The sequence below is a fragment of the Etheostoma cragini genome, chromosome 18, assembly GCF_013103735.1.
Source record: "Etheostoma cragini isolate CJK2018 chromosome 18, CSU_Ecrag_1.0, whole genome shotgun sequence".
Lineage (NCBI taxonomy): Eukaryota > Metazoa > Chordata > Actinopteri > Perciformes > Percidae > Etheostoma > Etheostoma cragini.
The window spans coordinates 17,351,381-17,375,085 of NC_048424.1; the positions used below are offsets into that span (position 1 = coordinate 17,351,381).

The 23,705-nt window shown below is 42.1% G+C and overlaps 1 protein-coding gene and 1 long non-coding RNA gene across 2 annotated transcripts in view; one reads left to right on the forward strand and one right to left on the reverse strand.

Moving 5' to 3' along the window:
- The first annotated feature begins 2,158 nt into the window (after nucleotides 1-2,158).
- Nucleotides 2,159-23,266, forward strand: LOC117961624. The gene is made up of 3 exons (XR_004660450.1): nucleotides 2,159-2,169; nucleotides 6,558-6,563; nucleotides 23,119-23,266. It is a non-coding gene; the product is annotated as an uncharacterized LOC117961624 (long non-coding RNA).
- The window catches only part of kcnk10a (potassium channel, subfamily K, member 10a), a 101,077-nt gene continuing 81,334 nt past the window's right edge, over nucleotides 3,963-23,705 (reverse strand). The window contains exons 4-7 of the mRNA XM_034900433.1: nucleotides 22,513-22,673; nucleotides 13,685-13,877; nucleotides 7,384-7,526; nucleotides 3,963-5,320 (exon numbers count right to left, since the gene is read on the reverse strand). Coding sequence (XP_034756324.1) covers nucleotides 4,712-5,320; nucleotides 7,384-7,526; nucleotides 13,685-13,877; nucleotides 22,513-22,673 — 1,106 coding nt within the window. The 3' untranslated portion in view covers nucleotides 3,963-4,711. The remainder of the gene's footprint in view (nucleotides 5,321-7,383; nucleotides 7,527-13,684; nucleotides 13,878-22,512; nucleotides 22,674-23,705) is intronic.

The following is a 23,705-nucleotide window of genomic DNA, read 5'->3' on the forward strand; positions in this document are numbered from 1 at the left end:
GAATGTGTTGTAGTGTATAGTGTGAATTGTTCTATTCGCATAACATAATTTGCTTTCATTTAATTGTTTGCTGGGACCCTGCTCTTGATTTGGGCCTTCTTTAAACTCACTTCCTCCCAACACCACGGAAGTGTAATTTTCAAAACCTGTGGACATTATTTTCAGTTTTTGGATTGTACTATACAGATACATACTATTTGATATGGATTTGCAGTTTTTGTTTTGGCTTTGTTTCGTTTTTTTTTTTGGTGTTTGTCTATTCGTACTACTGTTATGCAGAAAAGCTTTAAAATAAAGTTATTTTAAAAAAACAGCGGCATTGGAGGCAGTGACAGAGGCGCCAGGAAGGCATGTCTCACTTCAACTGAGAGTTGGAAACATACAGCACTTTTGAGGGCCACACAGTTTCAAGAGCAGTTTCTTCTCAGTCAGTCTCCATTTAAAGTGTGTGTTGATAGCCTACTCTGTTATTCTCCACTTCCCAGCTGATTACCAGGATTGTTGAGAGTCCTGAGTCCCCCCCTTAGCGTGGCTTGTTTTGTTGTTTATACAAGAAAACAAGGCATGCTAAGTGGAAAAACTGGATCTGTTTGTCTCACAAGAGAATGCACAGTGTGCATGTTGTGTAAGGTTATCACCCATCCTTTTAATGTAGAGGGAGTGGCATCCTGGCACACTCCACGAGCGCATTATCAGCACCCACGACCCTCCTCAGAGGAATGCCAGTCTCTGACATCTGCACAACAACGTTTTGGGCATCTCCATGCCTTTTATCATCCGCTTTTATGTGATGTGTCTCCATGTTTCACTAGGTGTTATCCGCACTTAACGGCATGTGATGCTATTAGATTCTGGTATGCCATGTGTCCATCCTCCTGCCCCAATGTGCCCATGAGGAATGTGCTTTGCATTAATTCTGTTGATTTTAATCTTAATTATGGAGCACCTTCAGAATCCATGCGGCAGGGCCTCACAACATTGAACAGGCCAGTCATGGAGTCTAACAGGTTTTTAAGAAAACAATATAATTTGTTACATAAAAGGAGTGCGAAAGTGGATAAGTTTGCCTCACGAGAGAATGCACAGTGTGCACTGTGGATCTAGATGACGGTGCAAGACTGGGCTTGCTTTTCCCTCTGTCCCCCTGACTCCTTGTCTCCTGGCTTTCTTCAGGAAAAGAGAGCCTGACAAAAATTCTAGTGGCTCTAGAACACACAAGCGCATCATGGTTCCCAACGGGCATCATCATCATGACAGCTGCCATATGGCACAGGGAGCTAACAGCTGTTGTCCTGGCCGCTGATCGGGAGAGGTTAGAAACCTCTACAATGTGAGAAGGAAGAGGATCTAGTCTATGCTATCTGTTTAAGGATTTTGGTGTCACAGGTGGCATTGACTACATCAGCTTCCTCCTTAACCCAAAAGCAACATCTAGCTAAACGAAAATAGAACAATAGCTGTGTTTTTTTAACTCCATATTTTATGAGTATAGACATAGCCCTCTAATATCCAGGCCACCCGCTTAACTAACATTGGCTGAAGAAAAATAAAAAAATAAACAAACAGCAAGATCTTGCAAATCCAACAATTAAGTTAACTATCTATCAAGTGTAATTATAATGGACATTGTTGTTGACTGTGGATGTCAATGACTGCAGGCTGACCTTAGTAGCTAGCTAGGATCTAGGTAGTAGCAAGACGTGCTTACATCTCCTTGGTTGTCTAAAAACATCCATTGTTTTCATTGTTCCTGATCGTATACATACAAATCAAAATAAACGATAAAAGTATTTAGACAATCAAGGATATGTAATCATGTCAGGCTACTGGCTAGATACTAGCTAGCTACCAAGGTTAGTCATTGACATCAAGAGTCAAAAACAATGTCCATTTCACTAGTGTAACACTTCACTTTGGCATGTATTAATTAGTAATGCTTATCAAAATAAACATTGGATGTATTTAGACAATCCAAGGGTATTTAATCATGTTGTTCTACCAGCTGGCTAGATACTAGCTAGGTTAGCCTTATTGTTTGTTGGATTTACGGGATCTCGCAAATAAAACCCGATATCTTGCAAAAGAAAGTCAAGATCTCGCAAAAGTGTTTGTCCCCAGTACACGTTTTTTTGTAAATTTTTTCGGGGCTCCGTACTTATCTTCCGTTCTGTTGTCATTCATTTTCATGAAGTACAGGTGCAGTCACTCTCAAAGTGTGAATGCATCACTTGTTAGACAATGTCACCAACAAACATTAGGACAGCAAGCCCTGACATAGTGTTTAAAGAGGTCATAACCTAGGTAGCATTTTTAGAAATGTACTGAGGCAACAGCTTAGATTGGGGACCATGCACATTTTCTGAATCATTTTCATTCACATTTAAATCCACATTTTTACGAAATAAAGTTTCAAAAGGTAACATCAACATCTACATGAGAACAAACACATAATGGACGTGTTATATTTAAGTCATGCTTTTGTCGTGTTACGGTTCTACTCTTCTGCAACAGCTGTTTTTGGGTGTTGTTTTTGGTTGTTATGTTTTTTTGTGTATTTGTAGGTTCTGACTTGAGCCAGAGTTGGAGATCAATCTGCAGACCTCATTTAAAATACTTCCAATCATCTCATTGACATCTGTTTAATTTGACACTATATGACATATTTCAGAGAAGGAATTTATTTTCACTTCCAGCAGAATTGTATCTTCTTTTTCTGAAGATATTTTTCTGCATTCCTGCATTATTGGATAGTCATAGCTTGGATAAAGACAGGATAGGTAGAGAAGAAAGATGGGATAACATGCAGCAAAGGACCCAGACTCAATTGCTGAAACATAGTACTACGCCAACATCACTACAACAAAGTCAGACAAGGCAAGAAACAATAAACAAAGAGTGTCTTTAGTCTGACATTAGAGGGTAGGTATTCTGCCATACTGGCATCTGCAGGTCAGCTTTCAATTATTAGCACGTCACCTTTTGGAAGGGACCAATTGCCTCCTCGTTTTTTTATTAGGTTCCTATTTGTCCATACTAGCAGTATTTCTCTCTGTAGTTTCAGTCTTACCTCTTACCTCGGATTATTTGAGGTTTTTGCAACCTGGACCCTATTTTTCTACGTTTTGTGTGTAAGTGACTTATAGGAACCACAATCTTTGAAGATGATCCAGTATAAAGCGTGAACGCTGGATCCCGCAGTCACAGAACAAGCTTCAATGTAACCCTGTTGAGCAAATGAGCATCGTCAATTTGGTCCACTTAAAGTGCTGCTTTTCCCGCTGACAGGTTCAGATTATTATTCTAAGTGTCTGACAACATTATGAAAAGGCCCCCTATAGAGCCTTTCTGTTAAACCCGAAACAGCTCTGAGGTAGATAGTGTCAAACCAGACTCCATTTAAATACACAGTACTTTTAGCGTGTATAGAGAAAGCATTATTTTGTAAATTGGTGAACTGGTGAATGTGTTTATTTCAACCAAAACTAGAGTTGCAATGGTTGGGAAAGTGGAACGACGACCTAAAACGGCTTTTCATAGTTTAATTTTGAACTCTGGTCAATTTATGAGCACTATGGTTATGTGCTTCTCAGATCTCTGCAAGGTAAATTTAGACAGCTAGCTAGAATATATGTCCAATATGAGTTTTCTGTTGCATGACTAAAGCAACATTTACACATGTATACATGTTCCCATCAGTCCCTTTTACACAAAAAATAGGGTCCAGGTTGAAAATAAAACATAGTTATCCTTTAACGAGTGGTCAATGTCTGGTGCAGGTCCAGAGAGGATAACCAGTAGCTACATGGTGGTTGTACCATAAAACACTAAATACACACCGAAAACAAAGCAATAAGGAATGAGAACTTGAAAAATGTGCAGGACAGTGCAAACAAGTTTTCAAACGTGCTATCCTCAAATGGGTCTGCATTTCAACCATCAACCACACAGTGACACAGTTAAAAATGCAAGAGACTGAATGAGGGAAACCCAGATCACCCACCAGCCTGTTACATGAAAGTATTTTAAGGGCCAAATATACTCCAAATTGGATGTGAAGATGGACAATGGACAAGCAAACAGTTATTTAGATAACACATTGGGTGTCTGCATAGGTGGATGTTACAGTTGTGATATTACAACTGTATTGTTCATACAGCATGTAGAGTCTAAAAAGAGGCTATATGGATGCTAAAAGTACATTTTGTACTTTATTAACATAAACATTGTCTTCCTTGTGTAGTAAGAGATTTGGGTGCAAGTTGCAGAGGAAGCCGAACGGACACAAAACTGTGGCGAGCAGTTATGAGCCATGTGCAGTTGTGTTCATTGTTGCTGGTTCACAAGTACGCTAACATTAGGCAGAAGATATTCAGTGAACACTATATATGGTTTACAATTGGTAACACAGAGTATTGAGTTGACAAATACTAAAAGGAACAAATTTGCTTTCCCCCATCCCTCCTCTTCTTCCTATCAGGGACTAACACAACGTGTGTCATTTTACAGGGCACATTGAATATGAAGACATTACTGTTAATAGCACAAAGAGACATGTTGTCCCTGTCAAGAACAAACAAGAAAAAGAGAGACCTAAGGCACTAATGGTGCTATCTAAAACCTCCTTTTGCATGAGTACACAGTCTATGGGACCATTTGAATATGCAGCTCTTTTGTTTAAATTGTTTTCTTACGCTCATTCTCTTTGTTTTTTCTAGGGAATAAACCCATTGTGAGGCTTGCAAGCATCCACAAATAGTGGGAAATCAGACAAGCTAGTGTTGCACTCCTTGTCTTCATGCTCATCCCCTCTTTCATCCTTCCTTTTTCCTTCATCTGAAGTGGGTGGGCTGCAGTCAAAATTGGGCATGCTGCTGCCGTAGGCCTCGCTGTGAGGCCGACGAGCCTCGTCTGGGATGTTCTTCTTCAGGTCCCGATTTCTGTTACGCTTTGCCAGCTTGGTGACCGAGCCCAGGCGGTTGAATATGTTGTCCTCAGATGTTGTCTGGTGGTTAGAGCTCTGGTCACAATGCTCGGCCCCTCGGAGCCGAAGGTTGTTCAGCTTGGAGTCAATGCTCTCCTGGGAGGAAGTCTTATAGCTGTTTGTGTCAAGGCTGTTGAATATTGCACGTCGCTCTGGAGAAAGCATGTCCAGGGACACGGCACGTTGGTCTAAGCCCAGCTGCCGTCTCTCCATGCTCCGGATGGTGGCGGCTCGCTGCAATTTGTCGTGGACCTCGACACTCATACGCCGACGCGTCTCCTGGAACTCTGCTCGCACGTTTGCTTTCCATTCTGCTGCATGAGCCTTGATCCCGCCAACCTTGGCAAAAGACAGTTAATAAAAATCAGTACATCAGTTTACAGTGAAAAATAATAATAAAATAAGAACAATGGTGCAGCAGAATGATAGTGTACATTTCAATATAAATAGAAATCCTTGATATTTTATAAACCTTGAAACTAAATTTCATCCACAGCGGAGAAAACTTAATCTCATCCCAATTAAGTCTGACACACATTATATTAGTGGTCCCCATCCCAAGGGGCTAGTTATACAATGCAAAGCTTTGTTTTAAAAAGACAGGATGAAAAAGAGGTTACATTATATGACAAGCTAATTAGTTTTTCTACAATATCAAATAGCATTTTACAAATTATTTTGTGTTGTATTAGACATGGAGGTTTTGGTTAAAAACTGGTGTTAGAAATTAAAATGTACAGTCTGTAAGCCCACAGAATATTTGAAGCAATGCTTTGTAGTCCAGTACAGGCCATTCCTAAAATTCAACTTCAGCTCCACTTATTTCATGTCCTACTGACGTAACAATAAACAAAGCTAAATATTTCAAATTAAGGATAACACTAGCGAGCAAAGCTGTGCTGGATACAGTGTCTGAATAATAACATCTGATCATAGGCTCTTGCATTTTGACCTGGCATCAATAGGCATTGTCATTAGCTCCGTTTAGCCTGTATTGTGATTTAATTACAATACCAAATCTTCAGTAGTCTGTGCCAATACCAGTACAATATTATGTTTCTCGATGCGGATTTCAGTACCACGCCATTAAAAAAGGATTTTCTAAGATTCCATGTACTTCAATTTGAAACATGAACTAAAATATTAGTAAAACATCAAAATGTCATAACAAGACATACAAAACAATGCAATAGTGCAATAGAGCATATAACAACATAATCAAGTGCAATTATTGGCCATAGTGCAACCAATAGTGTCCCCAGAAACATTCCAGACTTTCAGGCATCTTTTCAAAAGGTACCATGCAAAAACAACAAAAGCATTTCTAAGAGTTGGTGACCAGAGACGTTTAAAACCCCAGGTAAATATTGGAGATGTATTAAGAAGAGGACAGCTGAGCTTAGAGCCCAAAATGAGGCAAAGTTGGCTAATTTCCATAAGCATCGGTCCTGGTGACATCCCTAATCTCAACATGCAAATTGGGTAGGCAAGACTGGCATACTTGTCAACAAACAGGGTTTCTCAGGTCAAGAGAAGTGATGTGCTATAATCTTGAGAGACCACTGCAACATGCAAGGTGGGGGTCCTTGACAGACAGTGACAGGTAAATGCAATCATCTTTTGAGCAACCTCGTAAACTAGGCCACCATTACTTATACTGTAAGAATGGCTACATTTGTCAGTTACAGTATGTGACTCTTGTAGCGAATGGTATCTACAGTTTCCTGAAGTAATGTGTCTGTGACAACTCTAGTAACTCAGTTGCAGATAGTATTTGCGTGAAGCTTTTAAATGGCAGCTTGAGACAGCAGGAAGAGGTGGAGTTAGGTACATGTAACCTTTTCAATATGTTGACTTGATGTCACATCTAGATTGCAATGCGTTCTGAAATTACAACTGCACTAACAGGTGCGTTTATGTCTCCAGACAACATACAAATCAGATGTTAAGGCATAGATAGGATCTTAATGTAAATGTGCTGTATTTATAAAGCGCTTTTCTAGTCTTAAAGACTACTCAAATCGCTTTTACATCATCATTTTACATCACAGGAACCATTCAGGTACATTGACACACTTTGGCCGAGGCTGCGTACAAGGGGCCACCTACACCTCAAGTGTATTCCCAAAATATTCCACCAACCAAAGATTTGCTCAGAACTGTGATTGACCTAACACCTATCACACATTAGATGTCAGGTTTTATCCCAGCACTGTACAAAATAAATAAATAAACAAAATAATTCATGCTTCATGTTTGATAAACATGATTTCTGGTTGTAGTCATATTTGGTAACTGATCAATCAGTAGATACCAATGCTGGTCCCATGGCGTGGCGTGGTACCATGGCTAAGAATATAACATGAGTATTAACATCTTAATCATTCCTTATAAGAGCCTACCTCTTCTTTAGTTTTTTTGGATAGCACCCTCAGCCAGTCACCAATCATATTCAGCACTGCAGCAAAGTAGGCCAGACCACCCAGGATCCAAAACCACACTAGTGGTCTGTACCACTTCCGATACTGAATCCTTCTGTCTCCTCCTAATTAGAAAAAAAACATGACTGACGGAAGAAATGTACATCACTTTGCTGCTGCCAGCATGCATCTCAACCTGAACAAGGAATAAAGCTCAGACAATGAAAAATTCACATTTGAGTTAATTATGTTATGTTTGTTGTCACAGTCAGCGATTACATTTAAAGGTAAAGACATTGTCAACAAACACAGGCTCTATAAGTCCATTGATGAATTATGACACTTCAGGCAAGAAAATTATTTTGTTTATATACTGGTCAATTTTTGAGTTTGGGTTAGTTGCTTGTATAACATGTTTTCTTTCAGACTGAAGGAAAGAAAAAATCCCAAATACATATTCAGGTGTATTTTTATACACTTTGTTTTCTTCTTTTGTAGATTTCTTTTTAAATTCAAATTTTTTTTGCATTTGATAATGCCTAATTTGCAATAATAAAAAATATTGTCCTAACGTAAGTAATCAAGTGGGGAAGTTTCATGGTGATATCTATATAATAGATTACTCTATTCACCTGTATTTTCTTGCAAAATGTGTGGAATTCTATATTTGAAGGCTGATACTCTGAGCCAGGGATCTCTATTTAACTTACATTCACCAAAGTTTCAAAATTTCATTCAAATCTAAGTTAATTGGGAAGGATTTATATAACATGTCTTCCCCAAACATGGCAGAAATATAGCTGTTGACAGTATTTTGTCTAGGCAGTGATAAAAAATCCTAAATTCCCTCTGTAGATAGATAGATAGATAGATGGATAGATGGATAGATAGAGTGCATCAGCTCCCCCTGCACAGCACATTAAGTCATGTTCAGAGAGACCATATGATAGATGATCATATACAAATTTGCTATGTACTATACATTCAAGTTGTTACTCAGGTAAAATCATCTGATCAAATCATCTGTCATCCTAGATCCACTGGCAATGCAGAGAGAGAGAGAGACAGAGAGAGAGAGCAAAACAGAAGAGAAACGCCACATACTGATGTCTCTGTGTATTCATACACTGCAGCTTTGACTTTATCTGATTGGCCAAATCTACAAGAGAAGGTGGTGGGTAGGGTTCCCCCAATTGATCTACTGCTGATCAATATTGGTCGATATTTACTAAAAACGTGTGATTGGGCACTCTGCATTAATCACTTCTAGCCACCGATAAACTACTACAGTTAAACACACAGCCTCCAAGTACAACCGCATTCCTGTGCCTACGTGGCTGTTCAAATGTAGTGAAAAAGCAAAAGTCTTCCATTTTCACACCCCACCATATTGGCCAGGAGCTGCACGTGGTTACTTGCGCTACTACAAACAAAGCAATAGTTGAGAGTCAACACCCAATAGAGCATGGAGAGTTTACTCTCACAGGTGACACCCAAATGACAGATAGTAACACAAGCAACAAAAACTAGTTGTTTGGTGCCTATTCTTAACTGCCGCTGCTGCATGATGCTCACTTTTTGACGTCTGAACTGTATCCCTTCTAGCCACAAAGAGCCCCCCACCCATCTTTGGAGTGCGTCCCGCGTCATTTCCATGCTTCGCATTCATTTCTGTGGGGGCATCTGTGAAATGCATTCAAGTGGTTTCGCAAGGACTTTGGAATAGCGCCTCTTAAAAGGTTATGAAAATCTTTTAAACTGACCATTGTGATTCAGCAACTGCATAATGTATTTCTTGCACAAAATGTTTTCAGAAACTATTTTTGAAAGGCAAACTATTTTTGTAAAAAAAGAGAGATTGTATTAAAAACTAGCTGCCATTATGGTCTGTTTTGGAAGAGGATGTAGCCTCGTCAGTGGTCATTGAAAAGAAACTGAAAAGAAAATATAATCACTTTTAATTATTTTGGCCATACACGGTCATATTGTATTGGTCGTATTCAGAGATGGGAAGTAACAAAGTACAAATACTTTGTTACTTTACTCAAGTACGATGGACTTTTAACTCACACCTCCAGCGGAGCTTTTTGTGCATCCCTGTGGAGGCCGGGGGCATTGAACCTGAGTGGACAATGTTCAAAGTTTCCATTACTGGAGCTGTTGAGGGGAGCTGTGGTCTTAGGTGCCTCAAGGGGCAGTAACCCACGAACACCCTGGTGGACACCGGTGGTAAGGGAAGCCGTCCGACTGAAGAAGGAGTCTTTCTGGGATATGTTATCCCAGAGGACTCCGGAGGCAGTTGCAAGGCACAGGCGGGCCCGAAGGGCTGCAGCCTCTGCCGGGACCGAGGCAAAGCAGCGGGTGTGGGAGAAGTTCGGAAAAGACATGGAGTAGGACTTTCGGTCGGCACCGAGGCACTTCTGGAAAACCGTTTGCCAACTCAGTAGGGGGAAGCGGGGTATCATCCAAGCTGTGTACAGTAAGGATGGGACGTTGTTGACCTCAACTGAGGAGGTAATAGGGCGGTGGAAGGGGCACTTTGAGGAACTCCTAAATCCAGCTGACACGCCCTCTGTGGTAGAGGCACAGCTGAAGGACGATGGGGGATTGTCATCAGTTTCCCTGGTGGAGGTCGCTGAGGTAGTCAAACAACTCCACAACGGCAAAGCCCCAGGGATTGAAGAGATCAATCCAGAAATGCTGAAAGCTCTGGGTGTGGAGGGGCTGTCTTGGTTGAAACGCCTCTTTAACATTGCATTGAAGTCTGGGACAGTGCCTAAGGAGTGGCAGACCGGGTTGGCGGTTCCACTCTCAAAAAGGGGGACCAGAGGGAGTGTGCCAATTACAGGGTTATCACACTTCTCCAGTTTGTAACCGTTATGGAAAGGATATCGAGGCATAGTCGGGATCTCATTGCTGCTTTTTGCAGATGATGTGGTCCTGATGGCATCATCGGTCTGTGACCTTCAGCACTCACTTGATCGGTTCACAGCAAATTGTGAAGTGGCTGGGATGAGGATCAGCAACTCTAAATCTGAGGCCATGGTTCTTAGCAGGAGTTATTCCTTATCCCAAGTAAAGGAGTTTAAATACCTTTGGGTCTTGTTTGCGAGTGAGGGGACTATGGAGCGTGAGATTGGTCTGAGAATCTGAGCAGCGGGTGCAGTATTACATTCTATTTATTGCACCGTTGTAACAAAAAGAGAGCTGAGCCGGAAGGCAAAGCTCTCAATCTACCGGTCAGTGTTCGTTCCTACCCTCACCTATGGTCATGAAGGCTGGGTCATGACCAAAAGAACGAGATCCAGGGTACAAGGATCCGAAATGGGTTTTCTCAGGGAGGTGGCTGGCGTCACCCTTAGAGATAAGGTGAGAAGCACAGTCATCCGAGCTCGGAGTAGAGCCGCTGCTCCTTCGCGTTAAAAGGAGCCGGTTGAGGTGGTTCGGGCATCTGGTAAAGATGCCTCCTGGGCGCCTCCCTAGGGAGGTGTTCCAGGCACATCCAGCTGGGAGGAGGCCCTGGGGAAGACCGGGGACTAGGTGGTATCCATCGATGGTCTTGTGCTTCCCAGGAGGGTTTCTTTGCCGCGACATCCTCAGAGTAGCTAAGTTCAACAGATGAAATAGACAAGCGAGCAGGAAAATTCAGCTCTCGGACAGTTTTATCGTGGTGTTTGGTGATTTTGTGTGAGTTGCGGTACAGAGAACAAGATAAGCACGTCTACATCCTACTCATGCGCACTAGCGCCCCTAGCTTTTCATTGTTAAGGTCTTTAGGTGACAGACCGAATTTGAAGTCTTTCTGATAAAATCTCTAGGAGGAGTTTGTTAAAGTATAGCACCTTGACCTTTAGGCCTACTTCCTCTTCCCACTAGAGGAAGCTACGGCTGTTAGTAAATATCAGCCTTTATGGGACGGCCTCTAGCTCACCCAGTAAGAGCATTCGCCCCATGTTGGCTCAGGCCTGCAGCGGCCCGGGTTTGAATCCGACCTGCAGACCTTTGCTGTGTGACATGTACACATCCCATCTCTCTCCCCCTTTCATGTCTATCCACTGACACTATAATAAAGGGAAAAGCCCCCAAAAATATGTCCTCAGGGTTGGACACTTATAAATTCTGAAAGGTTTCGAGCCAATTGGAAGCTCAAGTTACACCCACTTCCTGTTTCTATGGCAAAACGTACAAACTGGCCGCCATGCCCTATGACGAAAAGATTGTGTGCACTGGGACTGTAAGCTATTTTCCAAGCTGAATAACACATTGTGAGTAACTATGGAAATCATAGGTATTTTTCAGATGATTATGTGAAACAGCTAAAAAAAACTTTTCTTCAATTGATTTACGAGACAGAAGCCACAATGACCAAACCAACTGAAGTATCATCGGACTCTGTAGTTTCTCTCCTGTTCAACTACCGCAAGAGCTGAGGATTATAAAGACATTTTGAAGGCTTTGTAGAAAGTTTCAAAATTCTAAAGGATCATAAGGCTTGGCAGAAGAGGGATTCTATGTCTCCTCGGACAGGGCGACTCACTCTCCTCCCTTCACTCCCAAAAAAGATTTCAAAATTAATCCAAGCTCAACTATTGCAAAAAGGTTTTACCCTTGAATCGTTTTAATCAATTAGTAAGTTTTGATCAGTATAGTTTAAATTAGGTTAATTTTAATTATTTAATTGATAATGTTAAGTTTAATCATTTTAATCAGGTTATGAATTTTAACCATTTTTATTATTTGTTAAGTTTTAATCTGTACCATATAATTAGTTTTAGGTATTTGAATAATTTTAAGCTAATCATTTTGATTTTAATCATTAAGTTCTATGCTTGCCCTTGCTCAATTTTGCAATAAAGTATATAATTACTGCATTTAAAGTACAAGTAGTAGACGTTGAATTTATTTTCTCTTTTAAGGTTACAACCTTCATTAGGTAAAGTGTGTTTTATATCTTTAAAGGTTCTTATAGGTTGCTCTAGCCACTGAAATTAACTTATCATTGGGGCCTCTTTTTTTCTGGCCAGTAAACACAGTTCCTAGCAACCATACCAAGTACCCCGATCTATAAGAAGAGAGTTTTCATTAACAGGCGTGGACGGGGTGGTATCTGGCTCTTGGGCTATTCAGTCAGGTGCCGTTCCAGAGTAAGCAGGTAGGCATTAAGAAGAAGACAGTTAGAAGTTAGGCAAATCTCTTAGACACCACCTTAAACAGTCCTCAGTTGCACCTAATAGGGCAATAGGCCTTGAGGATTGGACCCTTTAAGACAGAGAGCTGGTCCAGTACCTCCTGAAAAGGGGTGGATCGGGATCTAATACGTGGACCAAATTTGAAGTTGATCAGATGAAATCACTAGGAGGAGTTTGTATCCATGTGCAAATGGCCAAAATCACACTAATTTTGAACTTAGAGCAGAGTTGAGTTTAGGGTATGGTTCCAATGAGCTTTTCTGTACGTCTTGACATGCTACATAAATGTGGCATGTAAGTTTTGTTAGTCTACGTTAGTCTACATTAAATTTACTGCAGGGGCTGAATTTTTTTTTTTTTACTTTGCAGGGGCGCAAGTTAGCCAGTTCTTTACCTATGCCTGAAACCTGAAAATACATACATTTTCACCAGACTTGATCCAACCGCGTATTTTGGTGAGTTTTTGAGTATGTTAAACCCCTCAAAAAGCTCATTCATTTGCCAGGAAAAGAAAGAAGGAAGAATTCATTCAGTTTCAATAGGGCCTTTGCTGCTGTTGGCCTTTAGGGCCTGTGGTGAAAAGGCGGTGTTTCAGGAGTGTAGGGATGTAGTATTGCGAATATCTGCAGGGAGGGTGTTCCAGAGAAATGGGCTGCAACACTGAAGGCTCTACTTTGAAGGTACGCATTGTCTCAAAAATGTAAGTTTCCAGAACATTGATTGCAGCCCAATTCACGGCTGCCAGTTACATTCCCACTCCATACTGGAACAATTTCAAATAGGTTTGTTCACATTAGTCACTTAAACAACAATGTAAAAAGGGGTCATGAAAAAACAAAATGACCCTTTAACACTAAGAGAAAGGTTTTCAGGTGTTAATATCTCATGTGCCTTTGCTATAATTTATAATATATATAAAAAGGCTATTTTATTATCAAAAAGAACTGTAATCAAGACACAAATGTTTAAGTCTGATAATCTTTTTACATGTGTTCAACTGTACTTGACTGTGATTAATAATATGCAAGAAACAAATCAAATCAACAACACATTTGCATTAATTCATATTTTGACCATGAATGATAAGCTCTCACCTGCCACATAGTCACCTATTCCAACTGTTGTCAGAGTGATGACAACAAAATATGTTGACTCCAGGGCTGTCCAGCCCTCAATATGTTTGAAGATCACAGCTGGGATGGTGACGAATAAAATGCAGCCAGCAAGGATGAAGAGGAGGGTGGAGGCCACACGGATTTTAGTCTGACTGATCTGGTTGTGTTTATTCTTGGAGAGAAAGACACACACAAACACACACAAAGTATTAGCAAAGTGTTAGTCTAGTTTTTTTGATAGTCTTGTTTTCAGCAGGGTTCTCATTCTGTTTGGACTCCTTGGTGGCACCCACATAAATTGAACAAGAGTAGTACGGTCTTTGAACTGTTTTCTATGGTCATTTGATTAGTTAAAGAAATAAATGACGATTCATATTAGTATTTATGGTGACAGCACATGTCAGTGGGGCTGTACTGTGATGGTTGGGGCTGGCTGGCTGTAAGTATTTGTTTTGCTTTTCCTTTTTTGGTTTAGTTTGCCCTGTCAGTTTTTCTGCTGGCTCCACCGTCTCTGTTGTTTGTCCTTGCTCTCTGTGGCTTTCGATGCTGTTTGTCACTTTGCCTAAGATTGAGTGACAAGTAGGGCTCCCCGTGTTGTATACTTGGTTGCCATGACTTTGCGAGTGATGATGTTCCAGTTGCTCGTTGAGAGAGAGCAGATGACAGTTCGCTTGAGTTCATAAGAGCACTAGACGGCTGTGCAGAGTCGTGTAATTACAACTTTATGACTTTTCATAAACAGCTGAAGGAGCGGCGGTGCACAGTCTACATAGCGGAAACCCTGTTGTGCGTCTGCCCTATACTATGGCGGCAGAAATCTTACAGTAGCAGGCCGCCATCAACATATCAACATTGAGAAAACACTGCCTTCAGTCCAGGCTAAATCATTTCATCAGTAGAGGTGCCATACCGGCCCAGTGTTGTGGGTTCCCTATGTTACTCGTACTTTGATTTTTACCCAAAATATGACAAATCTGATTTTAAGGTAAATGGCTACACGCTGTAATCTGCTAACTTTATAGCAGCGAAATCCAGGGGTAGCCCTAAGTAACAGTAAAAGGAAAATCTTGATATAAATAAAGCTATGTATGCCTTTGTTTGTTGTTTTATGCACAACTATTATTCTCTCTCTCACACGTGCACGCACACCTTTTTCATCCATGAAGTGAATTAGTTTTCTTTAACAACTATCTTTTCATTTGTTTAGACCATAGGTTTAGACATAAAATATTATGAAAGTATTTAAGTGCAGCTTCAGTGTTATTAAAAAAGAAAAATGTATTTATTACTCTCTTTTTTACATTTGGTTAATATTGCATTATGATTTGTTTAGGAATCAAACGTTACAAACTTTGTATTTGAATTATTAGTTTTGACTTGGGACTTGTCTGTCTTGACTTAAGTCAGGAGGGTAAACTTGATCTTAAAGGTTTAACAGTTCAACAAGGGACAATCATCCAGGTTTCTTTCCTTTTATATGTATAATGTAGAGGGGCGTCTGTGGCTCAGTGGTAGAGCGGTTGCCTGCCAATCGGAAGGTTGGTGGTTCGATCCCCGCCCCTGCAGTCATTGTCGACGTGTCCTTGGGCTAGACACTGAACCCCGAGTTGCCCCTGGTGCTGCGCATCGGAGTGTGAATGTGTGTGAATGTTTATCTGATGAGCAGGTGGCACCTTGCACGGCAGCCCCGGCCACAGTGAATGAATGTGTGTGAATGGTGAATGTTTCCTGTAGATGTAAAAGCGCTTTGAGCAGTTGTTAAGACTGGAAAAGCGCTATATAAATACAGTACATTTACATGTACAATGGGGGAAGCTGCTTCTGTTATATTTTGGTTTGTTAACGGTGACGCTCTAAGCGCTATAAGATAAATAGACTCACATGTAATTCATAAATCTTGAATGAATACATGTAATTCATGCAGGTCCACCCTAAAGACACTAATAATGGACGGATTGATCCAAATATTGATAATATTGATACCAGTGTAATAACATAGATAATTTAGTTTTAGTTTCTCTCATCAAATAGGCTGTTTGTGTAAGTGCCGCAACTTCTGTCACAGCGCAGAGCATGCACACTTTGCACCTCCTCCCCCATTTTGTGATTTGATGTTGTATCGTCAGGTGACTTAGCGGCCCCAGGCAAACAAGGCTTTGGCTCTGCCAGGTTCTGTTGCATCCAACAGCTCACACACTAGCCGGATTGAAACAGAGCAGAAGAATGGCAGAGAGGAAGAGGAGCGTTGTGTTGGTTTATTTGTTGCGGAACGGCTACGGCCATGACTGACAGTTGAAGTCACAAGGACCCACGAGATCTTGCAAATTCATGTGTCATCGCGCAATATAACAGGATGTAGTTGTTTTTGGAAATGGAAAAAAATATTAAAAAACAATGTTGCTGTTGTTTACATTTTACTGATGAGTGACTATAATTTCTTGGTTTTGTTTCTTAATTAAGACAGTAATACTATAGCAATTCTCAAAAAAAATTCTGTGCATTTCAATGCCCATTGCTAAGAGGAGAACAATTGCAATTTTTACTTTACTACAGAGGAGGGGAAGAAAGAGAAGGAGCCAGCACTGGGTCCATCCAATGAACCAGCGCAGGCCTCAACAAGGAGATTTTTACCATCTTGTGGGTGAGCTGCGTTTGGACAGTCAACACCATCCCCAGTAAATTAGGATGAGTGTACAGAATATGGATGAGCTTCTCTCAATCATTGGCCATGAACTCACCAGACAAAACACCCACTACAGGTCTGCTATAGAACCAGTGGCAGCTGCTGATCTTTGAAAGAGGGGAAGCATATTTTCAGTCTACATCATAAATTCTGTCTATTTAATTCAATTCAATTCAATTTTATTCATAGTATCAATTCATTACAAGCATTACTTGAGACACTTTACAGATAGAGTAGGTCTAGACCACACTCCATAATTTACAAGGCCCCAACAGTTCTAGTAGTTCCCTCCAGAGCAAGCAACAGTGCGATAGTGGCAAGGAAAAACTACCTTTTAGGCAGAAACCTCGGACAGACCCAGGCTCTTGGTAGGCTGTGTCTGACAACCGGTTGGGGTTAAAATGAAGAGTGGCAATAACATAAACATAATAATTTATAAAAAATAGTAGTTTGTAGTAGTTCATGGCATAGCATGGCACTGTGCGGCATTACTAGGGCTGTAATCCTCTCATGTGACTAGTTGATTTATTGGTCGATACGTTCTGGCTCGACCAAAATTCTGATTGGTTGATTTTTTGCTGTGTTATTTCATCCAGTGGAAGCACAGACCGTTACGTTTTACGGTTGGAAAGCACTAATTGCTAATGGGGGTGTTTTCAGAGCTCCCCTGTTGCACAGTTAAGAGTCTGTCTTCAGAACACCCCCCTTTTTTTGGATTAGCCCAACCCACTGGGGACAGATTGAAGAAAGAACTAGAAAGCCTTGTTTTAATGGTTTGCTGAATATTTCTTTAATTGTGAGTGTTTAATTTACAGTCAGTCCTCCTCTACCATGTCAAAGACATTGGCAGTGTGGCAGCATTTTACAAAAATAGATAACGGAAAAAAGTTGAATAAAAAAGTTTGCAAGTAACAGTTTGCACATCTCAGCTCGAATGCTAGGACCTGTTAGGTTTCCCCGTCTATTTGAGCAGGCTATATGAACATATCAGAATTGGCATATTTCATAGTCTAATAATCGTTTTATAACTACCAGCGCACCCTCCCGCAACAACGGTAGCGTTACCCAGATCCCCCCAGACCCTGCTGGATGCAAGATATGTATATCATTTTTCAAAATGTCTCCAAATAGTTTTAAAAGTTAGTTTTTGGTCATTTTTGGTATTTGCGGGTTTATGATATCAATTCGGTGATGACGTCACAATGGGGAGCGAATTCTCAGCCAGGCACTGGAACTACTGGTGAATAGCACCGAGTGAACGTCAACGTTTTCTTTCGATCTAGTGACAGGGATCATGTCTACATGTAGTGTAGGAATCTGAGAAGGGACCAATATTACAGTGTACCCCTATGGCTGGTTTAGGCCTCCCCTAAACCATATTGAATTACATTGTTATTAGGACGTGGGTTAATAGGAAAGACATAAATATTCAGAAAACATTAAAGTTTGGTTAAACAACAATGAACAGAGTGTAATTTAACATGTTCTTTTTATTTGAAAACAAAGCGTATCATTTTAAATTAAATCCATATGGAAGTTTTAAAGGAAGGTGCAGGTTGGAGCAAAATCAATAATTTACGGATAACGATTTGCTGTGAACTCCATAAAACATTTTCACAGTATACTCAACAGTATACGTATTTGTACAGCGTTGTATCCTTCAAAAGTTTTTTTTAAAGCTTGTCCGAGTCCGTTGTCTGTGTTGAAACATTCACACCAGTCCAGGCTTTGGATGAATCATGGAGCTCAGCCTTGGTCTTAAACTGAGAATCTGAACTTTATTACGTTTACGAATACGTTTATTCATTTAACGTAACGTCATAAATGAAAATAATGTCCAGGATCTCCAGGAAAAAACAAAATGCGTGTCTCCATTTCCAACATCACTGCAGGTTGATTGTGGGCGACAACGCTGTCGTGGTTAGCTTACCGAAACTCTACTGCCGAAGTTGCTGGCTGGCTACGCGGCGTTAGCTATATCCACTAGCATCCGTACAGGCTAAATATAGCCACTTAGCTTTGTGTGTAACGTAACAAAAACCCACCCATCTCGTAAGAGCAAAGCTTACTATTTCATTCAATACAATTATGGTACAAAAGGTGCACTAATGCTACATGTATGATGTTTACAAAATGGACGCATATATAGGTAATACCAAAGGCAGTTGTAATATTTACCTAGCAGGCTAGGCTAACGCTGTTGTGCTAACGTCTGGCGGCGTGGCGTTAGCTAGCTGTCTAAACTTGTGAAAACCCGAACAACATCCCCGTCTAAGCTGCGTTTCACTTTCCCTCCAATATTATTATAAATATAATAAAGTCACATGGTCTCGGTTGAGACCATAGACTTTTGGTCATATAAAAAGACGAAAAGCCACATTACGCCGGTGGCAAATACAACGCAGGCTGCTCTGTTTGCTCCCCAACGCGACGTGATGCAATGCATTGTGGGGGGAAAAAGTAAACATTGTAAAATTGTGCCTACTTTTCGTACTATATTCAGTTTTGCGATTTCCAACACCATCAAATACAATGGATAACAGTTCAAATATTTACTACTAACAAGCAAATTGCACAAACCTGCAACATGGGCTTTAAGCCTCTTAACCCAAACGCAAAAATAATATCACGTAAGGAATTGTCAACTTTATTGCTCAGGATATGAGGCCCATTGCTGTTGTGGTAGGCTGAGGTTTTAAGAATTTGTTAATATACAGCGCCAGCACGCCACACACACAAGTACTGCAGGACAGTACAGTTAATTAATCTTGCATTTTTTCCGGCCACTTCCCGCCGCACCGCACCCCCCCAGTCGATTTTTAGTCAAAATTTTCACGACTTCAGTTGACCAAGATTTTCTTTGGTTGATTACAACCCTAGGCATTACAAGGCACAGCACGATGTAGCAGGGCACCGCACAGCGTAGCAGGATGTAACATGGCATCGCAGAACGTGTAGCAGGACAATGGCGACAGAGATAGGCTGCTAAAACAGCCTTGGCCCATTGTATTACCGGTGCAGGACTTGTGCCGCTTTGTGTCCCTATGAACCTGAGGGCTGTGTTGTCTGGAGCTTTGTGCTCCTGGTAGGGTCTCCCATGGCAAAGAGGTCTCAGGGGAGGGGCCAGACAAAGAATGGTTCAAAGACTTTAATGGAAGAACAAGTAAGGGATAGAGGAAGCCCGGGGCCCCAGTCTGGAACCAGGCCCAGACGGTGGGCCCTGTGAGCGAGCGCCTGGGGGCCGGGTTTGCCACGGAGCCTGGTCGGGCACAGCACGAAGACGCAACGTGGCACTTTTCCCTCAAGCTCTTGGGCCCACCACCTGTGGGAGGATCCAAAGGGGTCGGGTGCGCAGTTATATGGGTGGCAGCGAAGGTCAGGGGCTTCGACGGACCAGACCCGGGCGGCAGAGGCTGGCTCTGGGGACGTGGAATGTCAACTCTCTGTGGGGAAAGGAGCCGGAACTTGTGCGGGAGGTGGAGCGGTAGATCTGGTGGGGCTTACCTCTACAGTCTCGGTTCTGAAACCGTACTCCTGGATAGGGGTTGCCCATGGAGTGAGGCGCCGGGCGGCAAAGCCCCAGGGATTGATAAGATTCGTCAAGAAATGCTGAAAGCTCTGGGTGTGGAGGGGATGTATTGGTTGACACGCCTCTTCAACATTGCGTGGAAGTCTGGGACGGTGCCTAAGGAGTGGCAGACCGGGGTGGTGGTTCCCCTCTTCAAAAAGGGGGACCAGAGGGTGTGTGCCAATTACAGAGGAATCAAACTTCTCAGCCTCCCTGGTAAAGTCTACTCCCAGGTGCTTGAAAGGAGCATTCGGCCGATAGTCGAACCTCGGATTGAAGAGAAACAATGCGGATTCCGTCCTGGCATTGGAGCAATGGATCAGATCTTCACTCTCGCAAGGATCTTGGAGGGGGTCTGGGAGTATACCCAACCAGTCTAAATGTGTTTTGTGGATCTGGAGAAGGCGTATGACTGGGTCCCCCGGGAGAAATTGTGGGAGGTGCTGCGGGAGTATGGGGTGAGGGGGTCCCTTCTCAGGGCCATCCAATCTCTGTTTGACCAAAGCAAGAGCTGTGTCCGGGTTCTCGGCAGTAAGTCGGACTCGTTCCAGGTGAGGGTTGGCCTCCGCCAGGGCTGTGCTTTTTCACCAATCCTGTTTGGAATGTTTTTGGACAGGATATTGAGGCGTAGTTGGGGCGGGGAGGGGTTGCAGTTCGGTGGGCTCGGGAACTCATCGCTGCTTTTTGCAGATGATTTGGTCCTGATGGCGTCATCGGTCTGTGACCTTAAGCACTCGCAGCCGAGTGTGAAGTGGCTGGGATGAGGATCAGCACCTCTAAATCTGAGGCCATGGTTCTCAGCAGGAAACCGATAGAGTGCTTTCTCCAGGTAGGGAGTGAGTCCTTACCCCAAGTGAAGGAGTAAAAGTACCTTGGGGTCTTGTTCGCGAGTGAGGGGACCATGGAGCGCGAGATTGGTTGGAGAATCGGAGCAGCCGGTGCGGTATTACATTCCGTTTATCGCACCGTTGTGACAAAAAGAGAGCTGAGCCAGAAGGCGAAGCTTTCGATCTACCGGGCAATTTTGGTTCCTACCCTCACCTATTGTCATGAAGGCTGGGTCATGACCGAAAGAACGAGATCAAGTGTACAAGCGGCCAAAATGGGTTTCCTCAGGAGGGTGGCTGGTGTCTCCCTTAGAGATAGGGTGAGAATCTCAGTTATCCAAGAGGAGCTCGGAGTAGAGCCGCTGCTCCTTCGCCTCGAAAGGAGCCAGTTGACGTGGTTCGGGCATCTGGTAAGGATGCCTCCTGGGCGCCTCCCTAGGGAGGTGTTACAGGCACGTCCAGCTGGGAGGAGGCCTCGGGGAAGACCCAGGACTAGGTGGATAGATCATATCTCCAACCTGGCCTGGGAATGCCTTGTGATCCCCCAGTCGGAGCTGGCTGATGTGGCCCGGGAAAGGGAAGTTTGGGGTCCCCTACTGGAGCTGCTGCACCCACGACCCGATACCGGATAAGCGGATGAAGATGGATGGATGGATTCTTGTTTCATATGATACAGACATTGATTTTTAATTTTATGAATTGATATTGGATCATTGAAATGGAAATAGAAATACATCTTTTTTTTTAACGCAGACCTACTGTCCAATGCAGTGAGATATGTACAGACATGTTTATTGCGGAAACAAACATACATACGACGTTACATAAACGCATCACCGTTCCACGCCTAAGGTCAAGACTCAGAAGACATTTAATTAAGAACCACGAGGTACACCTTTTAGATTGAAAGGACAGATAATTTAAAGAGGTGATATAATGCAAAATGGAGTTTACCTTGTCATAATTGAATAACGACAGTTTGGTGGGTAAAAAATGCAAATATAGTAACTCAAACATCCCTTTCCCATGCAATTTTGTGGAATCTTGCCACCGATATCAAACAACGATATTAAGTCAAACATGTTTGTTTGCACAACTTTAAAAATCTCCCTTTTTATGTAATTTCAATATTTTTTATTGAAAGACTAATATGGGACTTTATTTCATTTGTTTGTGAAAGGTTTAGCTTTTTCCAATTTGTCCAAATGTAACCTAATGTTGAAGACTTGTTTGGAAAGGCGTGATAGGTAGGTGCTTGTGGTGTGTGTGTGTGTGCACATGCGTGCGTGCGTGCGTGCCTCCTCCCTCTCTTTTCCAGGTTGTCTGATTGCTGAATGAGTACACCTGTACTCAGCTCCATGGACAAGGGAAGGAGGAGAACCCGCAATTGTGGCTTCCCCCTTGGCCATTGTATGCTTGCAGCAGGCTGTGCTGTGCCAGTGTGTACACAAAGGGCAGGGTGTTGGCCTGTGCTTTAGTTTGTTTGTAATTCAGTCTTTGATTTCTTAACTAATGCTACTGTTCTCTTTCCGCCCTTTCTTCGAAAACTCATTATGTTGCCTTTCAAAGATGTGCTTAGTATGTCTCATTTTATTACTGGGAGTCTTTTCCTATAGTCTGTTACTGTCCTTATTTAAAACTATGAGCCAACATTAAAAATGTCAATTGTATAACCATATTATTTCCACACAGATGACTGACAGATGATAGGAGTTACATTGTGACCCACCCGGAACATTTTCTCCACATTAGCGATGCTTTTGACAAATATGGTACCAAGCTGGTCACCGACGCCTGCCAGGAGGAATCCAAACAGCGGAATTCCAAATATTGCATACAGAATGCAGAAGATTTTTCCTCCCTCAGTGCTTGGGGCAATGTTACCATAACCTGCAGAAGAAAAGGGAGACAAAAAAGGGGCTTTACTGTACATGATGCAAACAAAACACTGGTCATATTTAGGCTATGTGTACACCACAAATCTTGTTGTTTGGCTGTTCACATTACCTTTAAAATGTGGCCTATATGAATTTCCAGTGTGAATTGTTTGCGGTTTCGGACTGACCCGAATGCGCAATTGAACACTAACAATGACGTCAGACGCAGTGCCGTGTTGCACTAAAGATATGAAGGTTATCGAGGAAGTAAGCATATTCGCTTTTATTTTGAAATGTTTGTGTATTGGCAACATTAATGAACAGATGCTGATGAGGAGGAGAAGAAATACAAGAAAAAGAGCCAAATTGGGTTCTCTCACTTTCATTGCGCCATGGGGGCAACCCTCTTACTTGCGCTTGCTTTAGACGCCTTGGTCCGTGTTTCAAGATGGGTACAGTAGATTGCCAACATCGCCGCAGACCCTTGACGCCTTTTATGTGTGCCGATACCCGCCTTGGCAACGCAACGCGTTTGGACCTACTGAGGACAGTCTGCCCTGGTTGACAGCCGCACCAAGAGCAAGGATCCCAATCCCTCCCCGCAGGGAAGAGTGCTCAGCAAGGATTATTGACGTAAACGTCTTATCCAATTGGCCTTGGATGTCGGATTTGGGCCACTTTTTCCTGCAATCTGAACAAAGCCTTAGTTACACATATAAGAAATATATATTTATTCACTAATGTGAATAAAAGCAAAATATGAATTGTTGTTCAATCAGATTTGATGTGCTGTGAGTGTTCTTGAAATAGTAAATGGGCTCTGATTTTGGATTAGTAATATAAATAAAACTGTAAAACAAGGTTAAATAATAACTAATAATAACCCCTGAAAGTCTTGTTTTTGTTGACCTTCAGTTGTATAACTTTTCACCTTGCTGCAGTGATGTAAAAATGTAGTCCAGGAGCTGTTGGCACTTTGAGGTTTAGTTAAAAGTTGCCCCAACGCACCCCCACTGTAGACCACAGCCAACCCTTCCCCTCACTC